This window comes from Taeniopygia guttata, chromosome 6 (assembly GCF_048771995.1).
Source record: "Taeniopygia guttata chromosome 6, bTaeGut7.mat, whole genome shotgun sequence".
NCBI classification, from domain to species: domain Eukaryota; kingdom Metazoa; phylum Chordata; class Aves; order Passeriformes; family Estrildidae; genus Taeniopygia; species Taeniopygia guttata.
In genome coordinates this window covers 3566100-3590621 of record NC_133031.1, presented here as the reverse complement: position 1 = coordinate 3590621, position 24522 = coordinate 3566100, and the positions used below count along the sequence as shown (strand labels likewise).

The 24522-nt window shown below is 46.5% G+C and overlaps 1 protein-coding gene across 1 annotated transcript; it reads right to left on the bottom strand.

Moving 5' to 3' along the window:
- Nucleotides 1-798: 798 nt before the first annotated feature.
- OIT3 (oncoprotein induced transcript 3) lies at nt 799-23622 on the bottom strand. The gene is made up of 9 exons (XM_030275664.4): nt 21053-23622; nt 17659-18033; nt 16540-16650; nt 13557-13679; nt 11556-11678; nt 7285-7445; nt 6357-6772; nt 2738-2837; nt 799-1449 (listed from the first exon to the last, which is right to left on the bottom strand). Exons 1-9 carry the CDS (start codon nt 21114-21116, stop codon nt 1261-1263), a joined length of 1662 nt encoding a protein of 553 aa, XP_030131524.3. The 5' UTR covers nt 21117-23622; the 3' UTR covers nt 799-1260.
- Nucleotides 23623-24522: the final 900 nt, after the last annotated feature.

The following is a 24522-nucleotide window of genomic DNA, read 5'->3' as shown; positions in this document are numbered from 1 at the left end:
GCACACTGAGGAACTTCTTGTAGAAAACCGTGGGAATGCACTGCAGAGCCACTGCCACCGGTGGAGACGGATCCTTCCCCTCATCCTCCAGCCCTGCCTGTCCCATGTTGTCCTTCACTGCTGGCTGTGCTTCCTCCCTTCCAGCCCACACCCCTAATCCTTTACCACATAGCTCAATGAACCTGAGCCAGAGGAGCTGATCAACATCCATTGGATTTTCTTCAGAAGGAGCTTGGCAGCCCAAAAAGATTCCTGACAACAATGATGCCACCACCATCACCAGTCACTGTGTCCCCAGCCACGTCCACTCAGACAATGCTGCCGCGTCTCCTGTCACCAGGCTCACTGGGGACAGCCCTGTCCTGAGAACTGCCCACATTACCAATGATTGCTATAAATAATTAATGCGCATTCCTCTAATCCTCTGTTGGAACCACGGCCTTGCTAACCAGGGCAATGCATCACACCTTCCAGACAAACACTTGGCAGCAGCATGCACGGGATGGGGCTGTTTATACATGTTTAATGGTGTTTCTCTTACAATCAAGGTGCTATAACAGCACTTAGGAAAGGCATTTTTGGTGGTGGGAGAAGAGGGAGAAGAATAATGATACACTAAATACAGGAGGAAACACTATTAAACTTCATGCAATTATCAAAAGCCACTACAAAAACCTCAAATCTCATTAAATATCTTTTGCTATTTAAAATCACAGTTAAATGTGCCTGTGACAGATCTGAGGTTTAGCTGCCTGTAATGACAATTGCATCGCTCCAAGGAACTTAGACATGATGAGATTTATTTTATACACGTTTTTATTAACAATCACCTGAAATCTCCAGCATCACTCACAGAACTGCACAACAAACACACTCAGCTATGATACTATTTGTACTGTCTGATGCAAGAAGGGCTTGGATAACATTTGTTTAGTCAAGGACAAACAGTCCTAGGGCCTGTAGGTGGATATAGGGAAAGGCAAAGTTGGGTAACATTTCTGGCCTGCAAAGAAACAGGGTCCCTGCAGCTAAAGGATTGTTGGGAAGAAATGCAGATAAAAGCAAACTGTTCTGCAGTCCGGGTCACACTCCAAGGGCTGCCTCATGGGCCCAAACCACTTGACAAATAATCACCACAGAGTTAAGAAAATGAGTCCTTGAGGTTCAAGCAGGGCTTTAACAAATACCTGTGGTTTCTCAACCACCACAACAGAAGGCAGTGATAAGGAAGGCCAGGGATGCTGTTCCAGAGGGTGGGTGTCAGTCATCAAAGTCGATCCTGATGGGGCCTCCTGTCAGGATGTGGTTTGACACGTGAACAGATTCCTTGTCCTGCTGCTCCTCCTGTTGCTCGGCCGACCTGCGCACGCGTCTCCGGCAGCCCTGGGCGCAGCGCGAGGTCTCGTCCAGCGCCCCGCACACGAGGATGCGGCAGTGCAGGAACACCTCCTGAGTGGGGACACAGCAGGAGGGTCAGTGCACAGCTCTGACCACTGGCACTGCTGCCAGGGCCAGTGCCACAGCATTCCTGCGGCACACGGTTCGTGTCCAGCATCGCCGCGCGCAGCCAGAACGGCCGCTCCGTCTGTTTCCTGCGTACTCTCTCCAGAGAGCCCGGCTGAGGTCTCAGAGGCAAGAGTAGGGAGACAGGGAATAGGAAGGTGTGAAATGATCCTCCAGATGAAGGGATGAGAACAGCAGGAATCAGCTCGGAAGAGCTCACAGGGACTGGTAGAAGCTGCGTGTCGAGAATGCGAGCCTTGCAAGGATTGATGGAGACATGCAAGAGAATTTCAAGTAAGCTGGGCAAACAAAGCCAGAAAACCAAGGGGAAGAAGGAGGAAAACAGGGTATTGAGAGGGTAAGCTGAGGGAAGAGGAAGAATGCAAAGAGCAAGGAGCCAGCTGCCTTTTCTCCTGCCACAGCACAGGCAGTGACAGGATTGCTGCTCCCTGCCCTGTAAATGACCAGGAGAGCAAGCAAGATCCCTGCAAGCAGCAGCCACTAAGACTTGGAGAGGTTTGAAGCAGAATCCGTTGTGCAGGATGGGAGGATGCAGGTTGGAAGCAGCAGGGGTATTCAGAAAGCCAAGGAAAATTTCTGAATTTTAGAAGATCTCATCTGTTTTAACCCTACTGGGGCTCTCCAGTAGCTGGAGCAGCAGCTTTATACCTTTTGGAGCAGGCAGTGTTGGCTGAGCATAGCAATGACTGGAAGATCCAATTTCCTCCAACACAGAAAGGAAAGCTATTTGCATTAGGAAAATGGCATTATCCCTGCTGCCCTAGAGAGACAGCCTGGTTTCACATTGAATTAAACAGTATAGTGGCCTTCTGTCTGCAGTGCTGGCACCTGAACTCACGAGAGCTAGAGAATGCTGAAGAGATCCCAAACTAAAAACTGCGTTGTTTTAAAGAAAGGGCACTGTGAAATGTGACTGAGAACACTTCTCTCACCCAGCAAACAAGGGGCCACCAACACCACCCTGGAAGCAACAACAATTTTAGTCTGCTGTGGCACTGATGTTCCAAAACTGTCCTTCATATTTTAATTATAGTTGTTTTTATCAATCTCTCCTGAAGCACCTTTCTCAAACTCCTGTAAGGTGTAACTGCTGGAACAGGCACAGCAGAACCTGCCTTGGGCCGGCCATTCATACCCTTTTCCAGCTTGGTGCTGAGGCTCCTCAGTCATATCAAAGCTGATGAAATATCTAAGAGTTGAGTTTTGATCTTACCTTGTTGTCTTTGCCCACAAACTTGAACACAGGAACCTGGAAGTGCTTGGCAAGATGGTCCTTTGACGTGTACTGCTTCACGGAATCATCAGAAACACAGCTGAGGAGAGCAGAGGGATAGGCTTTAATGGGTTTCCCAGAAATGGAAAAAAGAAAGAGAAAAGACATTCCAGCCTACTTAACCAGAGAAAGAAAAGGAGGGATTGGTTCTCTCAGGCTCAGCTACCATTTCTGATACTTCCTCTTTGGCCACAGGAGAAAAGTCAGGAATGATGGGGAAAAGCAGCAGCATTGCTAATAGCATCTCCAGACAGGGAACAGCTCAGCAGCAGAGGGCTGGCAGGACGTGGCCCAGTCCCTCAGAGAGGGACTGCCAGCGAGCTGCAGGCACGTCTGTCCTCATTTCACCTCCCTGTGCAACAGCCCGCAGTGTTATACACTACAGAATGTGCCATGCACTCACTCTATACACATAGATATGCACATAAATTATGCTTAAAGTGAATCAGCCTGCACTCACATTACTAAAATATGACAGATGATGGAAACAACAAAAATCTAGGTTTACTTTGCTTTATATCATTTACGTTTTTCTTCCTGCTGGATTTGGTCAAACAGCTTAAATTCACTACACCAAAAATTTATAATTTCAGTTTTTCCCATTGCTAGCAATGCGTGTAAGTAAGAGAGGTCACAGAACTGCAAGAAAATAAGCTGCTTTTATAACAAGCTACATTCCAGGTACAGTGTATTCATAAACTACTGCAGCCTATTTAGAGTTTGACAGACAAAGTTATGGTGGCTCAATAATTACTGCTGATTATTGCAAAGCCTTGGGCATCTTGAGACGCTCTGATGCTGCTGTGAAATTGCATTGCAATGTAGCTTGTCCTTTTTAACAAGTTAATGCCAAAAATGTGGACTTTGAAAGATTTAAAAAAAACCAAAAAACAACAAAACCAAAGCAGCAGTGGAAGAGACAAGAGGTACTGGTGTAGCTCAAATCCTTGCTCTTGCAGCAAGCTTCAGCTCCCATCTTTACACAAGAAATGTGCATGGCAGTGTCAGCAACGCTGATGTCTGACATGTTCAGCTGTAAAAGAGCAGTTCTGCCTTCACTGGAACGTTTGGGAATCTCTTAAGTTGCCAAAATTCCTTTTTAAACAAGGCATATGATCATAAGGAATGACAGTTAAAGACTTTTTATAGGTGAGTGGCCAAGCTCTAGGGCCATGAAGTCAATTCACAGGCATGTTCTCATTTGTGAGCACATCAACTGTGATGATTATTGGACACTGGATCAAACTGACTCCTAAATCCCAGGTTCTCCAAAGGTTCTCCACACTGGTGGAAGGAAACCTACTGATTTGGGGCTGGGGAGAGGGAAAGTGGAAGAACACCACAAATTAATCAGAGATACATACACAAAACCAGCTCAGACACCTCATGACTCACATGGGCAAGTTCTTTTGCATTTGAGGGGCCAGACTACATCCCATTCTCCTAGGAAAAACCCCAGAGACCCTGCTGCCCACTTTGGAGAGGTGAGAAGAGACAGGTACGGAACGAAAAGGGGTGGGCCAGGTCAGGATATGGGGAAAACCACCCTATCCCTGTGCAGAATGTGCTTAGGTTTGGGGAGCAGAGCAGCAGTGCCACAGCAGCTGTGCTCTGACCCTCTTATGCAGGGTTGCAAGGCTGAAAGGAAGGCTTGCACAGTGAAATATCCACCTCAGCCTAGCAAACAGGGCAGCCTGACACATAAGACGAGCTCTGCAATGGAACTACCTTAACCACCCCGTGCTCTGCTGAACCACAGCTCCTGAGCTCAGCAGTGACATGACCTGGCTCCAGATGCCCCAGAGAGCTCCAGTTTTTATCAGTTGGGCCATCGGTCACTGCCTTTGTTCCACTCTGTTCTCAGAAGGCAGGGAATTAACAGAGAAGAGAGCAGTAGAGGGAATGTCCCTATTCCTCAGTCCAAGGTATATCCCCCTCCAATATAAACAGTGTTTCCCTTTGGATTATGCAGTTAACTCTTGCAGGTCTGATCCTACATAAACTGATAAAAAACCCTATCTTTATTGCCATGGGCTTTTGGGGCTGGATTTCTAGGAGGAAACTGAGTTATTACAGAAGCGTCTGGAGCAGGGACAACTTAAGAGTGCATTCAGGTAATTCAATTTTGAATCACTGGAGCCTGCAGTGATGGCTGCAGAGTGAAGCATTTTTCCCTTCAGTGAAGTTTTAATGCCCTCTGCAGGTACCAAGGGACTGCTGGTGCCATAAATCCTCCAACCAGTGCTGGGGTGAATTCAAGAGATGACATTTCCTGCCTTCTCCTTTCTCTATGCAGCTCAGGTTTTGGCTGCTGTTTTGAATCCCATCATTTTCATTCATGGGGAGAAAGGAATGAATATTTGAGGCCTTGACTCTGAGAAGGGTCCATGGGAACAGCCAAGCCAGGGAGTTGATGAAATCAATTTTTCCATTACAGATCTGCTCATAAAGCCCAGAAATGTTGGGCACAGAAGGACTGCAGCTTAGCATGGAGGGAGAGCACACTAATGCTGAATCCTCTGTCAGAAGGAAATAAAAAGAGTAATTTTGGGTACTTTACATTGCAGGGCCCTTTTGCTACTAGAGAACCACACAGGACTTGCTAGCAGCAGCTGTAACAGAGGATGATTTAGTCTGGCAGCTGAGGACATGATTGTTGTCATCATTAAACGCTCTGGCAGGCAACATACAGGATTTACACAAGCACTGTCCCTTGACTCTCAGGCTACAACTCTTGGGTATGTCTTAGATATTCCTTTGGCTGATTTCCCTCCCTAGAGAACAGCAGACTGCCTCACAACTATGACATTTCCTCTGGTTAAGCAGCTGGATGCAAACACTCCACAGCAATGCTGCAGCATGGCACAGTCATTCCAGCACCCAAAGAAGTGTCTGAAAATCTCAGGAGCCACGGCTGACTCCACAGCAAGGCTCCCCAAACCTCTGATGCAAAAACCACTACAACAGCAAACCCACAGATCTGCACAAATTTATTTTTAGCATATCCTAGAATAATCACTAACTCCAAACACCTAAAAAAATTTCAGCCAAACTGAAAGGCCCTAAGTTTATTGCACTGACAGGCATCACAGAGAGCAAAGCAAGGGATTCTCCTGCAGCTCCTACCAGGATTAGCAATGGGCTCTTCTGGCTCATGCTATAATAAGGCCATTATGAGACAATTAAGAAACTCACTCCAGTTGCTGCAGCAGCTGCCCGGCAGCAGCAGAGGGCCATGGGGGCTTTGCACATTGGCTTGGCAGAGAGAGGATATCAGGAAAGAGAATCTTTTCTACATGAGCCAGCTCAATTATCCACAAGGCTAGTGACAGGGAAATACATCCTGTAAAGGCTGCACTCAGAGGAACCTCTTTCACTGCCTCCCAATTACTTTTGATGGGACATGTGGTTTCAGCCTGATGGCTGCTGGTGATTGCTATGACCAGGACAGACAGGCTGCTGTGGAGAGGGGGATAGTGTTTCCTGCATCACACAGACAACTCAACCCCACTGCCAATTACCTCTAAATTGCCAGCAAGAGAGGGAACAGTGAACTCACCCATCTTGAATCAGGTAGTACTTCAGGATCTCATCAATTTTGGAGGTGGGAGTGGCAAAGCAGCTCTCCACCAGCGTCTCCAGTCCACTGACGTGCACCAAGGGCTCAATCCCAAAGTACAGGGAGTCCCGGAGCTTGAGGGTGGGAAGATCACCCCTGTAGGGCTCATCAAAGTCTTTGTCCTTGAAGATCTCCAGAGTGAAGGGGAAGACGCCCTGGTTGCGGCTCATGATTTCCAAGGGAGAGTTCTTGAGGTTGGGCACGTAGCCCTCGGAGATGGTGTAGCGGCGCGGGAACTCGCAGGTGACGGGGATCAGCAGCTTGCTGGTGCGCACAATGATGTCCCCATTGCTCCCCGGCGTCTGCTTGGGCAAGCCAGTCACCAGGTTGGTGGCAATGATTTTATCATTGATTACCTACAGCAAAGAAAGGGAGATCATTGAGAAAGATCTCCCTGGGCTGACACTCAAGAGTAGCCACTGAAGGCCCACCTTGTGAATTTACACCCCACAACCAGAATGATGCTGCTCATCCTCACAGACCAGCTAAGGTCTGCTGGCAGCTACAATCCACCACACTTCTGCTACCCCTCTGCTAAGGTGAGCCATTGTCCAGTTGTCAGTTTAACCTTTCAAATATTATCAGAATCTGTCTCAGCAGAAGGATGAAGAGTGAGGACACTTCTGCCTTCTACCTTGGTGAAGCAGGAGGCAAGCAGAAAGCAGCACCCATGCTGTCAGACACACACTGCTGGAGGGGGGATGGCACAAGCTCTCTGACTTTGGAAAGCCAGTCCAGGTCTACTCTGAGGGCAGCTGCATGGCAACACAGAAAACAACTCTGAGGGTGTGGCCAAATCAGCTTTGTTCCCCAAGTAAGCCACAGCCAAATCCCCAAATCCCAGAGACTGGGCAACAGGTATACATACATCTACAACGGTACCACAGGACTTCAGGGAGAAATGGATGTTGACATGAGTGCCATTGGACACGCCTTTGCATGAAGTGTTGATGAGGGAAAGGTCCAGGCCTCCAACCAGGTCCTTTGGGATGCTCACCTCAATAGAGCTGGACTTGCACAGCACTGGAACTGCAAGAGAAGTCCCCAGAACAACAGTGTGTGATACAAACCTACAGGTGAGCTGGAGAAGGGCTATACCAGATATAATCAGGGGAATAAAAGGGCAATCATAGACAGCATTTATGATAACGATCCTACCACAGTAACCTAACTACCCATCTTGCATTCCCACCTCCACAACACAAACCAGAGCTGCCACTGCCCCAAATTCTCCAGCCACAGCAATGCCTCGGAAAACAATGAAGACAATCACTGCACTTGCAGCAGAAACACAGCTGTGCTTTCCAGCTTCACTTAACACTCAGCACAGATTTGGTTGATAGCTCTTGCACTGTGATGTCCTGGGAAGAGCCTTTGCCAGATATGGGTATCAAATTCGTAACGCCCCAGGCAAAGCCATTTTTTAAGATCCTTAATCAGATTTTACATCAAACCCGGAACACGCTGAAACAAGGCAGAGTAATTCCATATAGATTCTGAGCTAAAATGGAAACACCTCAAAATGCCATAATAATCTTTTTATAAGCAATAAACCCAGCTCTGACAAACAAACCCAATTAGCTCACTCATTCCACTCCCTTCCAACCTTTAAATTTTAATACAGGCCTCCGTGTGAATTTTTTAAATTAAAATTTCATTATGTAATAAGCAGGAGAAAATGGACAAAATAAAAAAAGGAGGGAAGAGAAAATAATCTTCAATAAAAAAGTAGTTGCTGTATATATATTCCTTGGGATTATTCAGTTCAGTTGGAGACAGGACAAACATACTGGTGGCATATATTCTGGTTTCAGCTAGAAGAAAGAACCCTTTTGCAGGATTTACATTTATTATATTTTAAAGTCCCACGACAAAACCATTTTGCAAACATACCAGTTTCCCCAAGATTTTTGCCAAAATTAATTGCAATACCAGTCCTTGACATTCCTGTGACCTGCCTTCCCTTAATTTCAATCCTTAATTATGTAATTTATGATTCTGAATATTTGAAATAAGGCACACTGTTAAAACAGGCATTTCAATCCCCTTAAAAAATTTCCCTGTCCCAGCTCAGGTATTTACAGCAGCCTCTGAGTACCTTCAGGGAAGATTTTTGATTAAAAGTTGATAATTTCAAAGTGATACGCTAAAATGTATGCAGAGTTCCCAAAGCAATATGTTCCCATAATGACACTGCTGGGTTAGAACAGAAGTTTAAAGAACTAAAAATTACCTTAACCTTCCCTCCACAGGCAGCAGAAGGCAAGTGGGAATAACTGAGCATGTCAAATGGCTCAGGAGCAGATAAAGGGACTTGGAAAACACAGCATAATGCAGACAGAGGGGAACATCCTTTGCAGAACTCATTGGCTCCGTCTGGACTTAAAGACTCGCTGTTCTAGCACTCCTTGATAAATAAGAATATGTACTGCTTTTATAAAGGTGACATTCAGGGCAAGAGATTTGGATCCCAACTGCAATTCTCTCAAGTTCAGAACTGATTTAGTTCAGGATCCTGCTGTTTCTACATGTCTTTGACTGGCACAAAATGGGAGAAATAAAAGATTCCATTTTCCCTGTGCTCTGGAGCTGTGTGCCCTCCACCACCTGGACACAGAAACAAGTAAAGGAAACCTCTTGACTCAAGCCAGCTCGTGGCTATTTGGGTAAACACTCAGTGTGTGACAGTCAAACATTTTAGTTATACACCTCTTACGTCTCAGAGCACCTGTGAGAACTGGGGAAGCCTCCTCATTTCTACTTTAAGCTCTATTTTGCACCAATGCCTCTGAGCACATGTCCCTGGGAGGAAGCTTCTGTGGTGAGTCCAACACTCATTTCTCTGCCTGCCATTGTTATTGGCACCATATTCCAGCCTCTGGCTCCTTCCTTGGCCTTTCAAAGTGCTGCTGCTTGGAGCAGAGGGTATCTCCCTGCACAGACTGCTTGGCAGAACAGCTTCTCTGGTGCTGGGGAGCCCTGACCCACTACAAACATAAACCCTGCTTAGCTGCACAAAAATTTTGGCAGGGGATGGGGGAAAGAGCATTTCATCCCTACTCTCCAGGAAGAGGCGGGATACTAGGATGGGCTGCAAAATTCTAGGATGATCTGCAAAATTCCAGGATGATCTGCAAAATTCCAAGTATTTTGCTGGCTGGTATCTTTATGGAAAAACTGCAGCCCATAGACTGTGATTTCTGTTAAAGATTATTAATGTTTGTTCTGAACGTGGAGACAGTGCAGAGGAGGGTAGAGAGTCTGTAGAGTCAATTGCTTCAGGCTACTGTGCTTACCCTGCACTGTTAATTGAGCCAACATAAACCTGATTAGGTGTCACAAAAAATTGTGTGGTACAGTTCCATATCTGCTCAGAATTGCAGGCCACAGCATGGGGACATAAACTGATGAATGCAAAAGTAGAGGCAATTTCACTTTATGAGATGCTGTAGCCTAAGCCTCAGCCTGGCTCCCAGCAGTGCTGCTGCTCTCATTAGCAGCCTCACCAGCAGCAGAAACTCTGGCTGGGAAATCCAGAATTTCCAACCCTGCCTGCGGCTGCCTCAGGGGCTCAGGACTGAAAACATTGCTCTGTTCTGGCTTGTATCCATCAATCAGACTTTCAATCAGAGAGTGTGATCACAGCTCTTGGAAACCCCCACCTCCACCTCCCCACCAGCACTGCTGGATTCCAAGTGGGCAATGCTCACCCTTGGGAGCCCTGCCTTTTAAAAAGCTTAAAAAGCAGAAAATCCATCAAGCAGAACCATTCCAACTTCCTCTCTAAGGTATACCTGCCCTTTTGGCCACCACAAAGCCTGAATTTGTCCCTCCCACTGATGTCTGGGCACTCTGTGGCACATCAGACTGCAGGAGGTTCTCTGAGCACACCAGGCAACACCAGACTGCTGGTAGCCTGGATGTATTTGCATAAGAAATCTTTGCAAAAACCAGGGAGCTTGTTTATTCCATGTGCATGCCATAGGCACAAGTGACTCAGCATGAAGGACTCCCTGTGGAAAGTTCAGATGGAAGGTTCTCCAAGGACAACGCTGCCCTGGCCCCTACACAGCAGAAGCAACAGTCAGTTTTTGGATGCCATCCTGGGCACTTTTCCAAGGGGCAGCAGGAGCACCTAATATCAAAGCTAGTGCCCTGCTTCAAGGCACAGGAATGCTTACTGGATTGACATACTTGGAAAAAAACATGCCTCTCTCTTTAACCCTGTTCTTGGAAGGGACTGGACTGCTTTATCTGAGAGTTTGAAGTCTGAAGCCTGGAAAATGCCAGCTCTAACAGCATAAATTTGTCAGGGGTGTGCACAGAGCAGTATTATGGGAGATGTTTGTAGGAAATAGTAGCGGTAAGAAGACTTCCAGAAGGCTGTAAAAGCAGGCCTAAGAAACTGAAAGAACAGAGAACTAGCTACAGTTGCAAAGTCTGAAAGCAGAGAAAGTTACAATGGTATACCAAGCAAGGACATAGCTTGAGTTTTAGGCTTGGCTAAGAGAGACCTTAAAACTGTAGGAAAATATGCTTAGCAAGGTAGTAGAAGGTTTTAAGCTTAATAATGAATTATTGTGCATTGTTAATAGAAAGAAGGCAAGCAAGCATTGTGTAAAGCAGGTGTACATGTGCTTTTAGCCATTGGCTACAACAATTGTCTGAAAGCTTTAGCAATGTGCTATTGGCTCGAAAGTTTTTAAAATGCTCTGTAACAAAGAAATCTTTGGCTGCTGCTGGCTGTACGTGAGCTTCTGCCATCTTCCTATTGTCTCAACCATGTAATGAGGCTGATGCTGCAATAAAAGCTCAAGGATTGTACCCCAGCAGTCCTGTCCTGTTAGTGGAAAGCAACTCCAAACACAATGTTGAGCAGTATTAGTCGTAAGGGAACCCTGCCCCACAATTAATGTGATGCAAGATGCACTCAAACTGGGCCCTGTGGCTATTCTCCTGCCTGGGGAGAAGAGCAACATCTTCAGGCTCTCATCTTTGGATAGTCTGTCATTAGTAACAAAGCACCATTAACCCAACTGGGAAGGACAGACTAAGAGAAGACAGCAAAAACAGGAAGAAAAGTTCCTTCAGACATTCTCTTGGAGGACAGAGGCTGCTGGGGAGATTTTCTTCACCTACCCTGGCAAGTGTGGTTGTCTTCTGACAGAACAAGTCCCCTGGGACATTCACACTGGTAGGTGCCTTCCACTTCAATGCAGGTATGGCTGCAGCCTCCGTTGTTATTGTGACAGCCTTCAATTTCTGGGAAAGAAGGGAAAATCAGCACATCCTGCAGGCTGAACAGACCCCTGACTAACCAACAGTCTGAACAATACAGCTCAAAGGCAACACTTTGTTTCCCAGAAAATTAGGTAGAGACCCCCTTTTTAATTGTAATTTTACAATTAAAGGCAATAGTTTGTCTCCCAGAGAATGAGGTCAAGACCCTTTTTTTAATTGTACATTTTTACTCATGTAGAGCATCATGATTTTTTTCTTTCAAATAACCTTAACTGCTTGATTTTTTTAACCCTTTGAGATGAATATGCTAGATGAGTACTACTGTTCTCAGTAAAATAACAGAACATGAGATAAGCAAATCATAAATATAAAATATTTCTCCCTGAGCCTGCCATCAGAAATCACTTTGTGGCTTTCACTGAAATGTACAGGAAAGAATGGAAATCCTATACTCAATCCTATGTATTTCCAATGCATGGAAAATAACAGCCCGAACACCCCATACGAGTCAAAGCAATGGGTAAAACATCATAATGTAAATTTTGAGATTCTTTCAACCTTATTCAGCCTCCCCAGCTCAGGTAATCAAGCTAAATCTCTTGCATTTGTTCTTTTTAGCAACAAGCTGTGAGGTGGCTCACATCTCACATCCCATTCTCTTCCAGCTCACAAAGCTGAGGATACATCTTCAGAAATAAAACTCACTAACAAGATTGTAAAAATCCCCAGCAGCAGTGTTAAACTCGTGAAAGGCACCATCCTTCGTACAGAAGGGAAATTAAATGATACATCAAAAGCCCTAAAAGCCAACTCGGGGAATGGCAGAAACAAATGAGTTTCCAAACAGACTATTCCAGCCTTGTCAGAAGAGTGCAGCACTTGGGAATAAAAATTGCACAGCTCATTTATGTGACGCCCCAGCAGCTCAGACTGGATGTCACAGGGACAAAGCCTACAGACCATTTTTGGCCCCACACAACTTGACAGGTACTTAAGGAGCACTCTGCACAGCAGCATTTCCCTAAAGTGTCACTGCCTGGATGAGTGATGTACCAGCAGAGCTCAGAGAGCAGATTTAGCTCTTTTGGGTAACTGAAAAGTGAGACACATCTGTAGTTGTTTTTTCTTGTCTGAGACCCCGCAGTTTCTGTGAACACCACACAGCAGCTTTGCTGTGAGGAGGTACAGCGCTTTTCCACAGCTCACCACAGAAAACATCAGGCACACATCAGTTTCTGCTGGGTTTGCTTTTTCTGCTCAGGGATGTTTGTATATTGTTAGTGACAACACATCAGGTCCACAATTTGGTCTTTAAGCCATCAGTCTACATTTATCAAGGGTTTTTAACCTGGCTGTGCCACCACTGTGAAGGAATTGTGGCAGCTGCACAGAGCAGAGAGTCCACAGACATCAAAGAGCAAAATACTGCCCTAATCCCAAATTTAACTTCTGTCTGCAGATTGGCACCCCCTCTCCTCAATCTCTATCCTGGGAGGCTAAAGTGATCCTCATGCTCTAGTCTAATGTCATGGCATTACCCCATACCTAATGTGAGCTGCCAAAACCCAGTGCTGCTAAATCTGTCCCCACAAATCTACAGAGCCAAATCCCAACAACTCCAGCAACAGGTTCTGCCTAGACAACCAATCTTGCAGATCCACTGCTGCCTTTCCCCCACGGAGATAAACACAAGTAAATCCTAACAGAAATGGACAAGGCAGTGAGAACAACAAGATTTCTCTCTGCTTGCTTAGAGGGATATTTTAGTATCAACCCCCTGGCAAGCACAGAGGTGATATCAGTGACATTTAATCCCAGGTGCAAGGAGCCAAGAGAGAGCCAGTGCTGCAAAGGAATGATTTATATAGTTCCAGCAGCCTGTGGTAGATGAAACCTCACCTTCACAGGTTTTCCCATCACTTCCCAGCGTGCGCCCAACCCCGCACTCGCAGCGGAAGGAATTCTTCAGGTTAACACAGAACTCACTGCAGCCCCCGTTGTTCTGCTCACACTCATTTTCATCTGAGAAAAAAAAAAACCAAGCTCTGGAATGGAATGAATAATCCCACTACAAGAAGTAATACTGATAGTAGCATTTGAATCTCTTGGTAAAGCTCTGAAAACCCCTCCTAACTATTTTTTAAAGACTAAAATGGCTCTGTGTCTCTCTGACCTTTTTTTTTTTCTTTTTTTTTTTTTTTTTGAAAGGTACTTTGTTCTCTGAGATTCTAATTCCTCAACCTGATTTAATCTCTGTGTGCAAAAAGCAAATCAAACAGAGAGGAAGGGACAAACATTGCTCTTGCTGAGCCACAAAATGAATGATTTCTCTTAGGCAGGCCAGGATGCTGAAGTTATCAATTAAAGTTCACATGGGGTTTCATCAAAACAGCTTAGAAGCTGGCATTTATTAGGTGTCAGAAGCTTAAAACCAAGAAAAAAGAGAAGTACCATTTGAACAGGTCAGAGATGAGCTCTCTCAGGTATCTGTGGACCCACACATGCACAGTACCCACAGCTGGCAGATGCAGGTGGGGTCTCCTTTCACAAGCAACATGAATTGACTATTTTTAGCCAAAGGCTTGGCCGGTACCTTGCTTTGGGAGGCAGGAAGCATATCCAGGAGACTCAGACACTCTGTTTTTCACACATGTGACAGGCTCCACACTTTCCCTTCTAAAAATAAATCTAAAGCTGCTTTAAAACAGAAGGTGAAGAGGGAAAGGGCTACTGGCAAAGGCATGGAGATGTTGTTAGAAATGCCTAGAGATTGTCTTGGCCAAGGGCCGGGCCCAGAAATTCCCCTGACTGGTCCTTCCAAGTTCTACAGGATACACAGATCTCTGTCCCCATTCTTCCCCCAGTGACAAGCAGCATTTTTGGAGTGCCGGCTGGTTGTCTTGAGACTGGACTGGGAGAGTGCTGAGCTGACTTTAACCATGGCTTACTAGAACCATGGCTTAGAGGATCCAGGCACTGAGGAAGTGAAAGGCAATGCACTGAGTTGGTGGATGTGTGACAGGCAGTCGAAGACCTTATTTAACCCCTAAATGAAAATGTAACTCAGGATCAGCTGCTCTGCTCTGAGGTTTAAAGCATCCAATGTACTGAAAAGAAGCACAGAGATGCTCAGCCTTCACAGAATGGTCTGGGTTGGAAGGGACCTTAAAGCTCATCTTGTTCCATCCACTTCTATTATTCCAGGCTGCTGCCAGCCCCATCCAACCTGGCCTTGGACACTTCCAGGGATGTGGCAGCCACAGCTGCCCTGCTGCATTCCTGCAGCAGCTTCAGTCCCTCTCTCTGGGGGAGCTGGGAAAGGAAGCACATTCTCTGCTCAGGAAAGACAAACAGGGATTTATTTGGTTTCTCCATAAGGAGGACATAGCTGCTCTCAGAGATGTAATTGCACAATTACTCAGCACAACAGAAAGTTATTAGGAAGATCATAGAGCCACACAAGAGAGGCTGCAGGTAGGGGAGCCAGTGTGATCATTCCAGCTGAGGTGCTGTGCCACATGGGAATCTCGAGGAGAAGCGGCAGTGCAGAAATCCTGCTTGTGGGGGGATGAAAGCAGCTGCAGCACACACAGACAGGCTCAGGACTCTTGTGTGCCTCCCTGCTGCAGGAAATCCTTTCCTCTGAGCCTGCCACACATTCACTGAGTGCTAGTGCTTGTCAAGGGCACTTCTGTGACTGGAAAGCTTGCACAGAAGCAGCCAATAAATGCTTTTAATTATCTCAGAGAGCTCAGTCAGCCACTTGGCTGCAGACAAGTGGAGATGCTTAAGCAAAAGCCTTCCCCAGAATCACTGGGAGCAAGCGTAACTCTGCAGCAGGACCAGGCTGCTCCTTCCACACACTGGAATGGCTGTGGGTCCCACCCTGATGCTCACAGACATGTGGTGTGTGAAGAAAGAAACCACCCACGCCTGCTTTGTCAGGTATAGCCCCTATGAAACAGACTGACCTGCCACACAGCCTCCTGGACCAGCTCTGCTTTCAGCTTCATCACCAAATCAAGTGACAGATGAGATTCCTCTTCCCCCAAACATCCTTTCCTCCCTTCTCTCCCTTACCTCCTCCTACCAATTGCTGTGGCTCTGCAGCTCCCCAGCAGCCACTCCCTTCCCAGCCCCTTTATTTCTCCCATCATTTTCCCGACCTCTCAGTCCAGGTGCTCTCCCCCAGCACCACACACACAACCACAGAGCTCTCCTCAGAGCTTCATGGGGATTCCCCCACAGATCTCCAAAGCCCATGTTCCCCACTCTGCTCTCACCTCCCTCCTGGCCATGCTGGTCTCTGCCACCAAGTGCCAGCTCCCTGAATACCCCCTTGTCATGCTGCCTAAAACCATTGCAGCTGTGGTGGGACCTACAGGTCTTTGGGTCTCCTCAAGCCCCAGGCCCTGGACAATGTCCCAAAAGGGCAGGAAGTATGATGGAGTTTAGTGTGCAGCCCCACAGCAGCCAGCAAAACTTTTTTTGGAAGAGAGATATTCAACAGAGCATGGGAGAGGAAATCTCTAATGCCAGATTGCACAGCACTTCCTGAGTACCACAGTGATACCACAGAAACCTGCACCACGAGCTTGCAAAGAGACTCTGCTACTGCCTTCAGCAGCTGAACCATGCAGAAAGCAAATGCAGCCTCACAAACATGGAGCTCCAGGGGCACCAGAATGGATGCAGTCATGGGATGTCATATCTTGGAACCATTTACAGAATCATAGTCCTAGTTCTAGGCAGCAAAAGGGAAAACTCCTCTCAGGATATGTCATTTTTTATAGTGCTTTGTAATGCAAGGGATTGAGATGTGAGCAATGAAACAGAGGGAAGAAAACCATCAGCAAGTGGCACAGCTTATTTCCACCCTTACCAAGGCATGTCTGGCCATCAGGTCCGAGTGTCGTACCCGGGGAACACGTGCAGTCACCAGTGTCCAGGCAGGAGTCCTGGCAATCCACTACATCACAGATGTCATAAAAATCTAGGGCATGACAAGAACAAGGTCAGCACAAAGCCCTGAGCATGCAAGGAAAGCACAGGATTTGTCCCTTCAGCTTCCCACCGTGTGTGCAGCCCCTCAGTTACAGACCTGGCCCACGCTGGGAAAGCTGACCTGCTGAAGCTGCTGAGAAACAATCAAGTTTAATTACTGCAAATCAGAGATGTAAATTTTGACTTTGGTAGCATGCCAAGACAAGCCTCAGGGCCCACAGGGAGCATTAAATCACTGAGACCAGGTCAGCTGTGGAAAAATCCTGCTAGAGGAACAAAGCAGGTAGAACTGTCTCAGTGATCCTACAGACCACTGTCGGAATCTGTGGGTATTGGTGATTCTGAGATTGTAGAAAGTCTCTGTCTTTCTGCCCCGTTGCCAAAGAAGAAGCCACAATTCGTCTGTGCTGGTTTCAAGGTTGTTTATTCTGTTTATCTCTAACATGTTCTGCTGCCCTGCCGCAGCTCTGTCCTGCAGGGCAGCGTGTGGGGCTCTGCCCTCAGTGGGATGGTACAAACATTAAATACCACAAACTACCTGTGCTGGATTTACAATAACGTGCCAATATCTATCATCTATGTTGAACAGTGTGTTCCCAGCCTAAACCAATAGAAAAATGCCAACACCACAGTGAAACATGGAGGGCATGAAGAAGGAGAAAAAGGACAAGACACACCCAATTCCTCCATCTTGTCCCCTCTGAACCCCTAATCTAGAAATCTAAAATTTTACTTTTGCACCTGTGTCATACTTAATTATTACTCTTATCAAACACTCAAAGCTTGTAATTCATCCTGTAAGATTGAAAACTCCTCTCCATGGACAGAGATCACAGACAGTGTCTCTGGGGGCTCTGTCCAGGGGGGTTCCTGACCCCTGCCAGGGTCCCAGACCTGCCAGGGCAGCCAGAGGGAAGCCCTGGATTCCCACAGACCACCACCTGGAGAAGCCAGGCGGGCTCTGGGGGACCAAGCGGGGCTCAGAGAGATGACTTACGGCCGCAGTAGGCGTGGAAGCAGACGCTGGGCTTGGTGAGGTGGTACACGTAGTACCCTCCCGGGCAGGCCTTGACCTCGATGGTGGCGTTCCAGAGGCAGCAGTTGCCGCTGAAGCTGGCGCAGGCCTGGCGCCGCACGATGCCGTCGGCCTGGCGCGGGTGGCTGCCGTTCATCCACACGGGAGCGTGGGTGCCGCAGTGGTTCTCGGGGATGCAGAAGGTGGGCATGGCGTCGCCGGCCATGCCCGTGAAGCGGTACCACTCGCCGTCGATGCCGCTGTCGCACGTGGGCTGCCCGTGCGAGCTGTTGATGCGGTGCTCCGTGTTCCTCCAGGGCTCGTTCAGGCTGATGTAGGCAGAGCAGGGGTCCAGGGCTGGGACACACACAGAGAGAGCAGCTGGTAGATATCAAACCGAGTTGTTGATGGATAATTACAAAAGTGGGGTTTTTTTTCTCCATCCCTGACTTAACAGAACCATTGTGATCTGTTCTCACCCCTGAGGAGAAAAGGTGATACCGGCAAACTCATTGCCTTGTGGAAAATCCTGACAGCTCGCCTTAAATGTCTTGGAGGAACAAGTAAATTAACAGAGCTCGTACAACATAATACAACAGTCTGACCTGCTGCTTAGCTGACAGGGAAAAAACAAGACATAAGCACATCTGAGGTCCAGGTAATGATTTTGCCATAGGAAATACACCCTGGGATCTAGCCTAGGACAACAAGCCTTTGGTTCAAGCACTGAGCACCTGCAAGCCCCTCCTGAAGTCACTGGGAAGTCTCCCAGCTTGGAGGAATTGACCACAAAACTGCTAAATCTCCCAGCCTTGGAACAAAGGACTATATCTCAAACAGTTCATGCAGCCTCTTTTAAAACCCACCCACAGCCAGTGTCACCCCTCACAGCTGAACTGCCAAACCTTTTAAATCATTATCTTAAAATCTAGAAGGCATGAAGGTCTGAACTGGGGCCTTCTGAGGAGCAACACATTAAACCCTCTACACAGCTGTGTTCCTTGCATGCCCACAAACCCTCCTGTTCTGCACAGGAGATCACCTGTCTGTGAGTGAAGTGAGTGTTTGTGGGTGCAAGACATGAAAACATGGACTTTCTGGCAAGTGCATGTCTGTCCATGCAGTGCTCAAGGAGTGTGCACCTTTTCAGAGGCCTTTCTGAACCTTCTGCAAATAATTAAAATATGAGAGTACCATAGGGAGAACATAAATGAAGAATTTAAATGTTCATTAAATTTTCAACCTCCTCCTAATTAACCCTCATTTGGCAGCTTTGACACTGGAAGTCCAGAGGTTCCATTTTGCCTTACATTTAATACCTGATTAAGCATAACTTATCCATGACAAGCAATTCCCTGTTAAGCAAAAGGAATGTTAATACTGCCCCGAGTAAGGAAAATTTATTATCATTTCCTAAAATTAGGCTAATAAAACCATTCACTCTGACAAAATACATCTTAGACTGGAACAACCTCAACTTTCCACAGCACGTTTCTTTTTAAGTTTTAAAACTGTGCTGTTTTGGTAATAGTGTGATGGAGTTTGGGTGAGGGAGGAATACTATGTTCTTTCTATTAGAAAAACAAATGAGCCTGGTTCATTATTTTGATTTGTTTCACTGACTTTAAAGTGGAAGCTACAAGTGCTTCAGCGAATAGACGTAAAGTTGTTCTTATTTAGCTACATCCTCTGTAAATATCTGTCCCTCAGATGTGCTATCTCACAAATACAACATCTCTCATTCCTTCCTCAGCCACAGATACATTTTGCTTGGTCTCAAATCCAGCACAAAAGCAGGAACAGCTGCCAGAGGCAGGAGTGCTGCAGAGCTGGCACAGGGAGCGTGGATCTGGGCTATGAAGGAATCTCTAGCGCCACGATTCAGACACACAGAGGAGCTGATTCACTGCCACCACAACCAGCCTGGTTCTCCTGAGCAGCAGGCAGGGGAATGCAGCAGATTGCAATCTCTGATGGGATCCACCAGGCATTCCTTCCTGAGGTCTCCTTTTCACCTGCCTCTGCTTGCCTGTCCTTACCACAGACAGCAGCAGTGCTGTAGATCCCATCCTATAAAAACTGGTTTGATTTCTCCCAAAAGGAAAATATAGAACAGAGCATCCTCTGGGCTTCCCTCAGTGTCATTCCCTTGGTTTCCACAAGAGCATTTGGTGTGGCCTTAGGGTGAGTCACAGAAACGAAAAGGTTTTTGCGGTGTTAAAAGCCAAATGAGGTGAAGCAGGAATCCTCTGTCAGCTTCCCAGCTGGGCAGCACTAAAAATACCAACACTCTCATTAGCTTTCATGTAATTATGAAATATCCTTTGTAGACAGACTCTGGGAACGCTCATCTAGGGAGATTACATTGTCTCCTAAACATCCAGGAGATAATTTAAAAGCAAAATTTAGTGAGATGAACACGTAGCAGCTCAGAGGGAACTGGAAGAAGGCCCATCAGGGGAATTGAGGTAGCATTCCCTCACATCTTTCATTCCCCTGAGAGCTGGCAGGAGTGAGGGGGAAGCAAACAAGTAGAAAAAGCAGACAGTGCTCTTTGGAACACTGCACATTCTCACAGCCACTTTTGGACTGCCAGTGCTGCCCCACACCAGCATCCCTGTACACACCAAGCAGTCTCTGGCACCACAGTTTTTTTCATTTGAATTAATTAAATCGAGCTTTTAAAAGACAAAAATTCCACAAAAATAGAGAAGTGACTGATCAGCCTCTCCCCTCAAACAAGAAGCTTGGGGATTTGCACAAAACAATAACTGTAACCAGCTCACTACTTTTCATTTTTCCTGGCTTTTCCTCCTCAATGCTTCTTTCATGGCCAGAGCAATTGAGCAATTGAGGCTGACAAGCACTAGCTTCGAAGCAAAGCTTTTCCATTTGTAAGCTTGGTGCTATCATTAGTTCTCTGACTGACATGGTAGCAGCTACACTGAGTGAAAAATCAGGTTCCAGCAAGCACTGGTGAGTGCCCCATCCTGCAGAGATGAATCCCGGGTGCATTGTGTAACTAGAGATCTTTCCTTCATTACAACCAAGCAATAAAGGGAGCAGCACTACATTATGACACTAAATTCAGTTCAGATTTGCCAAGGAAGCAGGTGAAAAGGCAGCATAATGCCTACTCATAGAGTCTGTCCTCTAAAGGGAGAGGAAAATCCCACTGTATCTTGGCAATAGAGGTTCTTCCAGTATGGGAGACATCACACTCTGTAACAGAAGGATCTAACTGGAAGGAATTTCACATCACCTTCAAACAAAAGGGGTATTTCTCCCACTTTCCAATCTTTCACCTAAGAATACCAAGGCTCACCGTGAACCTTAGAGATGGCAAACAGAAATAAGTCAATGCCTCTTTACTCACCCATCGAAGACACTGGCTGGAGCTGAACGACAAAGTAAATACAGAAAAAGAAGTACTGGAACATCCCACTGAGCCAAGGAAGAGCCACCACTCAAGGGACAGAGGCTTTGAAGTCCTTGTACAGGCTGTGGCTCTTGCAGCCTTCCTCTCAGTGAAGCTTCTGACTCCAGGCTTCCAGAAGAGCAAGTGGGATTGCTCTCCTGGAAGTTTATGAGAGGAAGGAGCTGAAGGGACGTGGGCTACAGCTCCAGCCTTGACCTCCCCAGAGCAGCTCTGCCCCTTACTGACAGCAGGGATGTACTCACTGATCAATCTTGTTTTTTGGACTTAACCTGCTATTGTTTTCTGCCCTGACTGCCCCACAGTGACACCTCCACTATCTTATCCAGAGAAGAATTCTAACCAGGGACACCCGGACATCCCGAAGGGATGGAAAAGAAGAACAGATGGGTGCTTGTTATCTGTGCTCCTTCCACAAGTCACACTCCATGGCTCCCTCCAGGCAGAAAACACCAGCTAAGGAGCCTTAACTGCAGGAAATAGTGGCCAAAGGAGCAGCACTGATCCTTCCGAGAACAGATTGCAGAGGAGTGCCTGGAGCAGAGCTACAATGGGAACATCAGTCAAACTGAAAGACTGGGGTCCCACAGGGAAATGAGCTGTTCTTAAGCTACACAGAGGCCCTTGCCACTCCTGGTCACACAGCCTGACCACTGCAGCGAGATTATCAAACAAGGCAAGTAAAGACACTTTTCTGCAGTGCTCTTACAAACCTCTTGTCTTGATAAAGTAAACCAATCCCAACGTTATGGAATTAATTCTGATGCAAAACTGAGCATCTAAGAACCTCTCCTGACTAGTTCAGACCAAAGTGGGATGAGTCACAGGTGACAGCCACAAGCTCTAGATGCAGCTCACTGAAATGTGTCCTTAACTACAGCAAACCCAGAAAAGATTCTTCCCTCCTACCTCACTCCAAGAGCTCTCCATCAGCAATGAGTGCAGCTGAGCCCACAGTAATCACACAAACAGCCAAGTGTGGGTATTTCCCCATTCCCTAGGCATCCTGCATTTCTGCAGCAAGCTGGCCTAAGAAATGACACCAAGATTCAAATCCCAGCAGGAAAAAAGTGGCTCCACTATGCACATTTTATCCATGTTGAATTTGCACGAGACAGGGAGCTGAGTGCTTGTCTGTCTTGCAGGGACTGTACATTACAGAAAATTCTCAGTGGCCTCTCTGTTGGGGTGTGCTCCTTGGAGTGAAGTGCAATGTGCTGCTGTACTCCACCCCAGCACAGGAGTCTTTTTTCAGTGGTGAGTGACTCTAGGAAACACCAAAAAAACTCCAAATAAAATACTGTTATTGCTCCCATAAGAACAAAAAATATATAAATTCTTGTGGCTCTATTGTGCTGACAGCTGTGCAGTACCAGAAAGGTTTTTCCAACAACAGGAAAAGAGAACAGATTCACTACACAAAGCTATCAAGGCAGATAACCCTCAAGAGGTGACTATGTGAATTCCCAGAAGAGAAACTAAAATTGAACAGAGAATAGTACAGCAAGCCACTGGAATTTCTATTTTACCACTTTCATTGAGAGGCTGGTTTGTACTTATGATGCCAGGTAAATAAAACTGACAAGCCTGAATGCAATGCTCTGTTTGTGTCACAGGTGTGTACAGTTCCCTGAACCATCTCTTCACCAGCTGCCTTTGTTTTGTAGCTGCTAGGTGAGCCTGTTATAACAAGGTTTTGACAGGTACATGTAAGTGACTGACAGCTGACAATTAACAGAGAAATGAACTGCAGCATGGCAAATTGGAGCCTCAAAGGTGTCACCTACAGGCCCTATCAAGTTCTCAAAAATGGATTAAAGCAGGACATGCCCCAGCATTCCCAGAGATGACGCTATCCCAAATCACCATAACATCTAATTGAAGGAAGTGGCCTCAAGCTGGAGAAGACGGTCTGCTACCTCTAAACGTTTCTGGGAAGAAACACCAGAGGAAACTCTTCTATCAGCAGCTTCTCTTTGAAAGTTAATTTGGGTGATACTCACAGCTCCAATTCCACCACAAACAATCTATGCCTCAGGGAGCTGTAACAGTTAGTGCTAAGAGGATAAATGGAGGGAACAAACCCTCCCTGCAAGGAGATGCTCTGGGAGAGACACAATTCCAATAGGGCATTCTGTAGGATCTGCACTCTCCAGCAAATATGTTGCTCCTGACCTTCACATTTGCACCCGAAAGAGATGCTCTCAACACCCCAAAAAGAATCAGGCTCAAGTTAGAATCTCTTAAAAGAAGCCACCAGTACTGTTTAAGAGATATGAAGAAGGAAGGCAAAATTAAAATAGATGGCAGGAATTTTATTTTGGTACCCAAGAGGGATTTTTCTAAACCTGCTACAAAGCCTGTGCATATCTGTTCTTAACACAAGAAAAATGCTCATTCTGCAGGTGGCAACCACCCTTGTGGAAGAGAGATCTCTGCAGGGCTTTAGCATCCTCACACAAGGAACTCAAATTCTTCAAAGCATTGGCTGGGCTGGAAAGCCTCATACAGTTTGTAATGAATAAAAATGCTTTGGCATTTGCTGAGGTGGTCCTGGTTTTGTCAGAGCCACCTCTCAGAACACAGCAATGCCTGGGAGGTGTGTGGAGCACAGCTCTGGGTGCAGGAACCTGCAACCTGCCTAGAAGGAGCAGGAAGAAGAGCTAATCAGCACTTCCTGCTGCAGGGAGGGAGGAGAATCTGGCACACAGCACAGGCTCCCTTGTCTGGGATTGATTGGAGGATGCATGTTCACAATAAGCCCTGACAGGCAGCTGAGATGGATTGCACTGAAGTCAAGGACTTGGAGATAGGCCTTGTTGCTGTAAACAACTTGTTCCAGGACTCCGAGCCAGTGGGAAGGGCTGTGGAGATCAGGGAGAGAGCACGAGCTGAGGGACATGTGGGCAAACTCCACACAAGTACAACACTGAGAACATCACTCCTAGTTACAAGTAGCAGTTATACTTCCTTCCCCTTAGTGGAGCACTGTGATACAGAACTTGGTGTTTGAGAGTGTTTTTCCACAGGTCCTACAAACCCAGTGCTCCTACATTTTCAGATGGAGGAATTAGGGCACAGACAGCGCACCCACAACTGCAAAACCAGTCGGGGCAGAAAGAGAAGCAGAAGTCATCTTTTAAGAGCCCTCAGAGCCACAGCAGCACAGCCTAAGAGCAGTTCTCCCCTGCTTCAGGGCTTAGGTACACTGCAAGTCTAACTTTCATTACTGGATTTTACTTTTCACCCTTTTAAATGCCAGTAAAGAAAATAAGCTTAATGGGTTTTTTAAAAGGAACAATTAGTATCTCTTGGGATAGGCAGAAGAATACTTAAGATATAAAAATCTCCTTCCTCTGTGAAAATGAAGCATACAATGGGACACAAAGGAAAGAAGCTTGTTTTTATAA